We start from the raw sequence: 10894 nt of genomic DNA, 5'->3' as shown, positions 1-10894 counted from the left end.
TTAAATTTAGTAAATGAAATTAAAAATTTAAATCTTCTGCGTTTCAATTTTCCTTCAAAATCGGCACGAACTTTCCGGACAACTCAATATATAATTCTTACTTGATCTTCGCCGAGTTTTGTCCGATATTTGACAATAATAAGTGCATCTACTTGAAGAAGAATGCAAGCTTGTCCATTGCTTCCATCCAGCCGATACAAGGGTTGCTCCGTGGAAAATGGTTTGTGCGTGGTCGACGTAGTTGAGGGCACAATCGTGGTTGTTTTAAGTTCGGAATTAACTATTGGCTTTAAAAAAAGATTACAATATATAATAGAATTAAAAAGAGAATATTATTTATAAAACGAAACAATAAAATTATCTATATGGGCTTCTATATTGGCTTATAAAAAACTATCAATGAAAATTTTCATAGAATTTTCATTTTTATTATTTAAAAAAATTTGTCTTCTCTTGCTCTTTCTCTTTTGCTGTCAACAAAATTTTCATTAGTTGTTTTATTCTAGAAAGATACTTCCGCTTAAAAGTTTATGACCTTCTGTAGAAGGTCATTTGTAACATAAATGTGACAAGTTTTGCAATAACAATTTTTTGTTATAATACAACTTTGTAAGTAACACAACTTTGACCAATAATTAATATAATAGCATATAATATAAGTCAACATTACAACATATGTACATTTGCAACTACGAAGCGTAAGAAAAACATGAAACAACATCAAAGTCATTGCGGGTGGCAATAGTAAAAGTTTCCACTAGAATGCCATCGAAGTCTTTGCACGATGACGTCACATAATATCATCGAAATGTCAAGAGGTACAGTAAAAGCAACACACATCGGACGTTATAAAAGCTTAACGTCAAAGAGGTTAACAAATCCATTGTAAATCTATTGAGTTAAGCGCAGGCTTGTGTAAAAACTCAGAAAAAATATAAAATTTAATAAAGTTATAAAATTTATAAAATTTCTTGCCAAGAAATTTTTAAAACTTAACAATCTTTCATTTTCCTGATGTTAAAAATTATTTAGGTTTTTTTTAACTCGTATTTTATTGAGTAAAAACAATTTTTTAATCTCGTCATTAAATATTTTTTAAATTAATATGTGTAACAATGTAAATATAAAATATATTTTATATAAATATTTTTGTATCTTTAAAAACGAATATTCCTTAATTCTTTACTCTTACTTTACCGTCGCATTGCGAAATATCGCGACGGTAAAATCTTCGTTTAGAGGTCGTAACATTTACTAGTGGCATTTACAGCCGGAAGTTATATGATTATCATGCGACAGTGATGAAATGTAAATTGTGCATACAGCACGTATTGTTCAATGAAATATTTGCAAGCAACAGGCTACGTTCAGCAAAATTGATAAACTAGTTGATATGAGAGATCGAGATGATTCCGTTTCCTTCATGACATTTTATGACTGAAGCAAATCTAGCTAATCTGTGTGTGTGATAGCAATGATTTATAAAGATTAATACAGAAAATTGTAAATATTCTCTAAAGTCACATTAAAACAATATTTTGGGAAAGATTAGCTTAGACATTATCACAATATGTAGAAAATTCTCTTATATTCTCTTATATTCTTCTCTTATATTCTCTTATATTCTCATTCTCTTCGTGTTTGAATTTTATTTTTACTGTTTACTTTTTTGTATATACATACGTATAAGTTACAATTAGCGTCAAGTGTGAACATTAAAACACAAGATTAGATTAAGCAGCGAAATAAGGTCAAGGTTTAGCCAAGAGCTATATGAAAGTTTTGATAAGATTGCTTTACATATAATAGTACTATAATGCTCCTTTATGAATTCCACGCATTATCATACACGTTAACGATGGCATAAAACCGCCATTGTGACTGCATAAGACCAGCCTTAGCACAGATCTTTGGGCGTGTTCAGGTTCCCATTCGGTTATCATATCATCCCTGTTTAACGTTCGATAAACAATAAAGTTAGAAGTAAAACCTGGGTTGTATTCGGTGGAGATCCGAACACAGCCCTTATTGCAGAGATTTTCAAATTTTTTCTGAAAATGAGAACGCACATAATTGCGCAGTATATAATCAAATAATAATGCTAAACCCTATCTTTCTTAGGGAGCGTTAATTATCGGATTTGAGCCTTAGGTTAAATAAGCGACCGTAATAAGCGATAATACGATTACGCGCAGATTTAGTAATGCAGCTTGCGTATATAGGAACGGTCGCCGCCCACTACTGTAAGGACATTAGCATGTATATGTATATACATATGCACGAATATACACGATCCAATCTGGCACTTTTTTTTCCTTCGGCGGCACGTTTCCACGAATCCATTTAAATGATTACTCTTGCGTATAGGTATATAAATCGCTGTATTTTTAAAAGTGCCGTATTGGTCACTGAAAGGAGTACTGTATTTATATATATGTATATATAATTGTATTATAATTTTTAAAAATTAAAAAAAAGTCTGAAATGGCCGTTTATAATGCATAAAATTTGACAAAAATTTAGTTATAATTTTATGTGAGAAAAAACAGAGAGAGAGAGAGAGAGAGAGAGAGAGAAAGAGAGAGAGAGAGAAAGAGAGAAATTATTATATTGATAAAGAGTAGAGGAATTAAATAAATTTGTTTACCAAGGGTAATCTCGTTCTCGGAGTAGGGTAGTCCACGTAGACTTTCGGCATTCTGCGTGTAGTATAACGTTGTTCGTCCACTTGTCGCGGTATCGGCGAAGGAACAGGGATACTAAACGCTATGCCCGAGACACACCCTGTCGAAAATGATTTCAATAAAATAATTATGCCGCAATACATCGCATCGTACATATAATTGTTTTACAAAGTTTAAAAATAAATTAGAAAGATTCGTAAAAATGCGCGCTATCAAAAATTTATTATCTAATTTACAACATTTGTGTTTCTCGCTATTTTTATATTATATATTTAATCAAGAAAAATGTAACTTACAATTCTTGTTTCAAAAAGTTTCCTCCCTGTTGCCTAATTTCTCCAATTAGGTATAGAAATTAAGATTAAGAAGGAAGGACGAGAAAACATGTGCGAAATTTGAAAGTATACCGAAAAATCGAATGAAATAATTTCTATCAAATGTTCGATTAACATAATCAAAAATAATTTTATTTTTCTGAATATTTAGGAAGCATTGACAAGCATGATAATGTAGTAATAATTAGCATTTGATAATAATTACTAAATATTTAGAATAGTGAAAATGTTTCTTGTTATATTAACCGGACATTTGATTTTAAATTATTTTACTCAATATTTGATAGCTATTACCAAATCTTTTTTCAGTAATGTATTTTAAAATATAAAAATATATTTACGCATTTAGATTATAAGTTATATTTATATCTTTGATCATAAGAAAGAAACACTCGCATAACTTATCTAAAAAAAATGTTAACTTATGACATTTTGTTAAAATGACATTTATCACGCAATTATTTTTCTTCCTTCAACATTCACATACTCAAATCAATAATATCTATAGTATTGCAGTCACGTAATTACATAATTAAAATACTAGAAAGTAATATCTCGAAAATTATACATACAATTATAAATTCCATTGGAATTAGTGGAAAGTACATCGATATACACGTTAAAAGTATTATTAATTTTGATTATTTTTTTCATGACAGATAACGTAGATGTAGAAAATAATTTTAATGAGTTTTTCCATATATCCAGTTCTTGACGTTTAATATTTTTTTATGAGCCTTTGACATGTCATGTGGAACGAGAAACAATTCTGTGCATATCTCGTTTCATATATATTTTTAGCTTATTCTATTCTTCTCTTCATTTACTTAAAACACCTGAGTAACCACGAGAAAACTCGCTCACGTAATCGTGGTAAGACTTTTTTTTCATTCGAATGATAATGTCTTCAATGCACTTAAGACTCAAATGGCGCGATTCAATAATTATACTTGGCGCATCCTCGTGATCACGACAGGCACGACTTCGCTTCTTATTATATAATATAGCGAAAACACGTATCAATGCACTCCCTTCCTGACCAGAAAGAGTTCACGACTTTTTCTCTTTGAGAAAACTCACACAATAGAAAAATCGCCCTGCAGTGTTGGCCCCGACGTGCCATTACGCTGTCGCCGCTGATTCTACTTGATTGATGCACTTCCTGATCAAATTAAACGAAAGAAGGAGGAAGAATATATTGTTATACGGAAATATATGTATAAAATCGTGCCCGATACGTATGTCGGGACGGTTGCTCGGTGGCGACGTTCGCGAGGCTTGTGAAGAGAAGCGAGAGAAAGCTCGGGACCGTGGATGGATCGATAGGACGGCTTTCAGCATGCGCTACTACGCGGCTGCCGTTCTGCACAACGCGATGGAAAAAGCACTACTCCGACCACCGGTGCCACCACCGCCGTTTCCCTGCTGATGACGTCGTCGTCGTCGTCGGCGTCGGCGTCGGCGTCGGCGTCGGCATCGGCGTCAGCATCGACGTTAGCATCAGCCGTCTCGTTGTCAGAGACTGTTCATTCATATTAGGAGTGCATCGAATCTATATGCAACCCAAGAAACACACCAAATCAAGAGAAAGTCAAAATGACTTTATTCTTACCTCATAATCAAGTCAAAATGATGAATTTTTTTAATTACAAAATTTGACTGTTTATTGACAAGAATTAAGATAAAGTCATTTTGATTTTTATTGACTTTGTATGTCCCTTGGGAAGATCTCTTGGGAATTTTGCGCAAGCATAAAAATAATATTGAGACAAAATGGGTATTTCGCTGAAATCCTGAAATTCTTAATTTGTTTTCTGTGCTTTTTCGTTTCGCAGGAAAATTCGAGAAAATTGTTTTATTTTAGCTTCTTTCGCTCCTTTTTTTAATAGAAACTAAAATCTTTATTGTCATTTTTTTCTCACTTTGGCATACACCGAGAAATAATTTTGCTTGAAAAAATAAATCGAGAATTTATAATATTTGCTTCACAAAGTCCAATAATTTTCATATTTGCGTGCGCTCGTTAATGATAGAGATCTGAAATGTGTATCTTTTCAGAGAAAAATAAAAGAATTAAGTTATAATAGAGGAAAGTTTAAATTTTTTACTCACATAAATTTTTATGTTGAAAGAAAGATATAATCTCGTGTCTCATACAATCTATTTCAAAACTTTTCTAATCATAAACACACCGGGTGTCATGTAATAACTTGTGTGCAAGCTCCGATAGAAACTTCCGCTACTTTTTCAGTTGCTCTCGCTGCAGACGAAGACATAATGAGGCACAGGCGCGATGTAGTAATACAATTGGGTCTTGCTACAGACAAATACATGCGGGATCTTAAAGGTCGTATTTCGATGACCTGACGTGGGCGGTTCGTTATTTCGAAAGTATTTTCGAAAGTTCGAAATCCTGTCGAACTTTCAATCTCTTTTCGAATTAGGAAAACGTACGACTTCCACAGAATATCTTAAAGATTCCATTATTACGACTTACGAAAATTATGTGCGTAATGTAAATGCATGAATTGTATCTATAATCTTTCATATCTATATTGTATCCTGTCTAAATTCTTTGGACTAGAATATCGTTCTGAAGACTGAAAATTTATTCTTGAAAAGAAGCTCAATTTTTAAAGTAAGATTTCACTCTACAGAGTGTAAAAATTTACTTTAAAAGTTGTAGAAAATCTATATTGTATCTATGTTGTGTATTTATAAGGTATCTGTATAGTGCAATTGCGCGATAAATTTTTCTCTCTTTATGACATTTTTCCAAACAAAAAGCTGACATTATATTTGTCGTCATTTAAAGTTATTTAACGTTTTTATCGAATAATAATTTTATCATTTTTTTTTTAAATTTTTGAAAATATTCAATTTATCACGATATTTCAAACAATTATTTTCACATGTAATGAAAAAGAATAAAATCAAGTGACATTTTTACAAAGAATCGTAATTCATGTGCAACCTGAACTTTTACAAAGAATCGAAATTCATGTGCAACCTGAACTTTTATTCTTTTTCATTGAGTTACAGTTCTACAAATTGAATTAAATTTTGTTTTAAAACATGTGTTTTAAACTTGAATATACATATATTATATTATGTACATTATGTAATAGCAATATAGGTAATTTAAAAAATACACATATGTACAATACATGTATGCGAAAAAAAATTTTTTTTAAATATGTAGTAAATTAGACATTTTTAATAATTTGAGAAAATGCACAAAATCTGTAAACTACATTTTTACATGTGATCCTTATAATTGTAAACTCAATTTCAAAGTGCTTGAAGTAAGTTAGTTCTCACAGAAACCTTTTGTCTATTTCTCGTGGAAAATTTCTCTTGGGATTTATCTTGGGATTTTGCTCAAGTAAGTACAGCTGGTTTGGTTGCAGTATAAGACATAGAACTATGGCATTTACGTGACTGCTAAGAACATTTCGATAGATATGCTGAATGGAACGGGTTAATATCTCTGGGTTAAAGGTATATTTTCTTATAAACTTACAAACGCCCACGAATATACATATATGGACACCCACGCGAATCACGACTCATTCCAGTTTGATTAATAATTGTAATGAAATTGTCTATATCGCATTTATATAGCGTGAAATCGATGTATAATAGCACTAATTTTATGTAATGTAATTTACACATTTACATTGATAGTCTACTTTTTTTCAACAAATGTTGATAAATGAAGCCGCAATTCAGTGACGCTTAATTATTCGTTCATTGACTACTAATATTGATTTATTATCAATAACTAGCGATCGTCTATTTTATTTTGTGACGATTCTTTACCTTTTTACATGTAGAAATGAATGGGAGTCGACTTCCTTGCACTTTTTTCTTATTAATATTTGAAAATGTTGTGGACGTAAAAATAATATATGAACGTATATGAAAAAAGAAGAAAAAATTTTGGTATAAACCATTTATTTTATTCTTTAATATAATATTAGATTCTTTAATATCTTATTACGGAAAATGATACTCTTATGTGATACATTATTACTCTAGTTAACTCTAGTTAATTCATGATTGTATTTCGAGATTGAAAAAGATTTCGGAGGACAGCTTATAGAATTAGAAATGTACAATATATAAATTTTCACAGAAATATTTAATATTACTATAAGATCCACTTTCCGAAAATAAGATTTCTCTTATTTAATTATATTTATTTTTATCAATTACAATTTCAAATTATAATTTGATACTCTTAATTTCATTTTTCTATTATAAGTTCACATTAGTCTTTCGGAAATTTTAACGCCCGGTAATTCGATGTTATTCCTAATAGCAAGGAACGTTTCAAAGAACATTCAGAATATCCTTATATGTATGTCCTAAGAAACCGTTCTGGAACGTTCTGCGAACGTTCCAGAACGTCCCTCAAATAAGTGTGCTATTCGGGATATATTTTAAAACAAGATAAAAATTATAAAAGTAAACAAAATTCACTAAGTATATAGCAACAATAAAATTATAAATATTGTAATAAATTTGCTCATTTTTTTGTAATTTTTACTTCATTTCAAGTATTGGCAGCTTTTTAAAAAATTTATAGCAAAATAATATATATACATTTTTTTTGTAATATTTCTGAAACGCTTAATTATAATTTTGAAATTCCAAAAAAATTTTTTAATTTAACAAACTCCTAGATATAAAAAATATAAATTCTATTACATTATAGTGTTGATATAATTTTAAATAAAGTGTTTTATGAATTACATTTAATTTATACAGCAGAAATTTCCGAAATACATCAGACAGATAACTTAAAAAAAAAATATCACATATCTCAAATATATCTTTAAGATATCTCTAAGATGTATTTTGGATACATATTTGCTGTGTGGAAAATAATATTTGTTCAATGTAATAATTTAATGTTCTATCATTTTATATTTGACTTTAAAAAAAAATTTCGCCAATAAGATCAAGATATCTTATATACACATAATAATCGACTTCCAGATTTTTCCAGTGACATCCAGTGATCTCTCCACAATTGCAGAAAATATATTATCATCAGGTATTATTTTTGTGCAAAACGTCTTCAAGCTGCTTCTAGATCTTCTAGATGACACTACTCATGCAGAAAATATGCAGCGCAAAGAGCAAGTTGAAATTGCCAGATCATCTAGATGGCGACGGCAGTTCCATTGCCGGTTGGAGAAAATCGGACCAGAATCACAGTATACTGTGCCAGAATCATTGATCATCGCAATCGCGATAATAATGATTGCAATCGAGAGAGGAGAATTTGTGTTTTCGCGGTAATTTGAGCAGTTCTCAGGACACGATAAAATTTGCGGCGACACTGTATTCAATCGCAGAAACGTGACGTTAATGATTGACAAGTCCTTCGGAGTTTCTCGCGAAATATGCTGACTTTGAAAGTAAGGCAGAAGAGCGTATCTGGCACTGCATAATTTCCAAGAGTTGCGAGAACGCTGCTTTTGGTTTCTAGGCGACCGTTGTTAGTTGCTCCTTTAGAAGCACTCGTATCCTTGGAAATTTCCTTTTGAGAAACAGCTCAGCGGCTTCTATCGAAGGGAAGATGTCGTTCGAAGATGAGAAACGTAAGGAAGCTCTTTTAATTAATGATCAATCAAATGGAAAACAATCAAGGAATTATGAAGTATTCTGTTTTCTCTTTTCATTATTTCTTTATTAAATAGAAAGATTCTTGAACATGCCGCCAGAGAAAAAGAGAAGCTTTTACAAGGGAGAGGTAACTATTCTCGATCAGATTTCTACATGGTCAGAGTATTTGGATAAAAACAAGTCTAATATCACCAAGACCGTTGAAAAGACTGAAAAAGTCGATGAGATCCTAGCTAAGAAAGTATGTATGTGGCAAGGAGACATAACGTCGCTTGAGATAGATGCAATTGTCAACGCCGCTAATTCGAGTCTTTTGGGAGGTGGTGGAGGTATAAGATGTTCTCAAATATTGTGTTTAGCAGAAAAAGCAGCTTTGCAACTGTTGTAAAATTCTTAATATGATTAGTTATTTAAATCCAGTAAGGAATTAAGAGCAATATTATGCTAAAGGATTAATTACATTAAAGAATTTTACATTTTTATAAAAGTCGCAAAGCTGTTTTATCTGATGAACATAAATTATTTTGTAACTTTATGTACTTGAGAGATATAAGATGTTTCTACCTATGAAATAATGACAAATATTTTAGTTGACGGAGCCATTCATCGAGCAGCAGGGCCATATTTAAGGAAGGAATGCGCGACATTAAAAGGATGCAAAGTTGGCGAAGCTAAAATTACAGCAGGTTACGAGCTGCCAGCGAAATGTAAATAATTTGTTGCAAGAGCTCATAATTTACATTTTATTAAAAAATTAATTTAATTAAATTGAAACAAAATGTAAATGTAATTTTATTTATTCTAGATATTATCCACACGGTTGGTCCACAAGGTGAAAAGCCGGATAAATTAAAAGAATGTTACGAGAATAGTCTGATTCTGGCTAAAGAGAATTGTCTGCGTACTATCGCATTTCCATGCATATCAACTGGAATTTATGGATATCCACAAAGGCCAGCGGCCAAAGTAGCTATATCGACCGTTAAAAAGTTTCTCCTTGATAATAAAGATATTGTAAGATTGCACATGCATTTAACAAATTGTTATTTTAGTATTTACAATCAAAAGTACACATCAAATTTTTATTATACTTTTCAGGTGGACAGAGTCATCTTTTGCTTATTTCTGGACACTGATAAAGACATATATGAGGAGCTATTGCAAAAATACTTCGCCCGTGATTAAATATTTGTTGATAGATAAATTTCTGCTTCAGCAAAGTCCTTCACAACATGTTTGGTGTAATTTTAGATTGTATTTGAGAAATAAGTATTCACATTGAATTATAATATACTAGGTAGTTATTCCTTTCTCAATTCTTTTTATTTCCAAAATGAATCAGTTCTAATAGCTATTCACGATTCTGATAAATCTGGACATTTTCTTTGAGTGTTATTTATGACAAATGTTTTTCACAAACTTACATAATTTTACATAATCTTAGATTTTGAATTGGAAAAAAATTGCTTAATTAGAGGTGCGATCTACTTAACGCTGCAAATATTTCGTCGACCAATCATAAGAAAGAATTTCACCAAATTGATTAATCAAAGAATGCTTCAAAGCATTTGCAGCGTGAAATGAATCGCATCCTACGATGAATTAATACTATGATAAATTGCCATGCATAGAAAGAAATAATTATTAACTTTATACGTTAATTAAAACAATTAGACCTTAATTCTAAAAGAAATTCCTTGTATTTTCTTAAATTTATAAATTCAAACAATACCGTATGTAACTCCTTAGGAATGTTATCTCAGGATAGGGGGATCATGAATTAATTTTTGAAATAAAAACAATGATAATAATGAATTCGATTATTCATACTATAATAATTGAATTAGTCAATATTAAAGGTATTTTATATAAAGTATCTAATTAAGATGTTTTAAAATAATCAACTTTGACAATGAAGTAATATATATTTAACAATGTCATTATTAAGTACTTGATTGTTTAAAACATATTTATATACCTTTACATTTAATTTTGCTAAGTTCACATATGGCAGCTTTTAATATGCAGTAATCTAGTGTATTGCAAAATGATCGAATTCACTAGAAGTAATAATTTTGTCGTTAAAATTAAAAATTATATTTTAAAAACTTGAAATTAAAATACTTAAATACATTATATAAATAAAATAATTAATTTTTAATAGTAATAATTTAAGAACTTGTAAATAATTCATTTAATGTCAATTAATTAATAATTAATAATGATTATTAGTTATTA

At 30.4% G+C, this 10894-nt stretch overlaps 2 protein-coding genes across 3 annotated transcripts in view; one reads left to right on the top strand and one right to left on the bottom strand.

The window, feature by feature from the left end:
• The window catches only part of LOC108695102 (lysosome-associated membrane glycoprotein 2), an 8080-nt gene extending 3707 nt beyond the window's left edge, over positions 1–4373 (bottom strand). Inside the window, exons 1-3 of one of the 2 annotated variants that reach the window (XM_018204860.1) lie at positions 4100–4373; positions 2648–2784; positions 102–287 (exon numbers count right to left, since the gene is read on the bottom strand). In XM_018204860.1, coding sequence (XP_018060349.1) covers positions 102–287; positions 2648–2784; positions 4100–4142 — 366 coding nt within the window. In that variant the 5' untranslated portion in view covers positions 4143–4373. Of the gene's footprint in view, positions 1–101; positions 288–2647; positions 2785–2980; positions 3011–4099 lie in introns of those variants that run through there. The other variant, XM_018204861.1, reaches the window with a different exon arrangement.
• A 3828-nt stretch (positions 4374–8201) lies between these two features.
• Positions 8202–9947, top strand: LOC108695101 (macro domain-containing protein CT2219-like). The gene is made up of 6 exons (XM_018204859.1): positions 8202–8448; positions 8520–8631; positions 8731–8985; positions 9247–9363; positions 9462–9670; positions 9755–9947. Exons 1-6 carry the CDS (start codon positions 8434–8436, stop codon positions 9839–9841), a joined length of 795 nt encoding a protein of 264 aa, XP_018060348.1. The 5' UTR covers positions 8202–8433; the 3' UTR covers positions 9842–9947.
• The last annotated feature ends 947 nt before the right edge of the window (positions 9948–10894 follow it).

This window comes from Atta colombica, unplaced genomic scaffold (genome assembly GCF_001594045.1).
Source record: "Atta colombica isolate Treedump-2 unplaced genomic scaffold, Acol1.0 scaffold126, whole genome shotgun sequence".
NCBI lineage: Eukaryota > Metazoa > Arthropoda > Insecta > Hymenoptera > Formicidae > Atta > Atta colombica.
The sequence above is the reverse complement of the archived record's forward strand: the minus strand, read 5'-3'. Positions and strand labels throughout refer to the sequence as shown.

Bases quoted from the DNA above. Each gene is read 5' to 3' on its own strand.
- LOC108695101 (XM_018204859.1), top strand. The intron at 8,986-9,246 runs GTATAAGATGTT...CAAATATTTTAG, and splicing joins TCTTTTGGGAGGTGGTGGAG to TTGACGGAGCCATTCATCGA. The intron at 9,364-9,461 runs GTAAATAATTTG...TATTTATTCTAG, and splicing joins TTACGAGCTGCCAGCGAAAT to ATATTATCCACACGGTTGGT.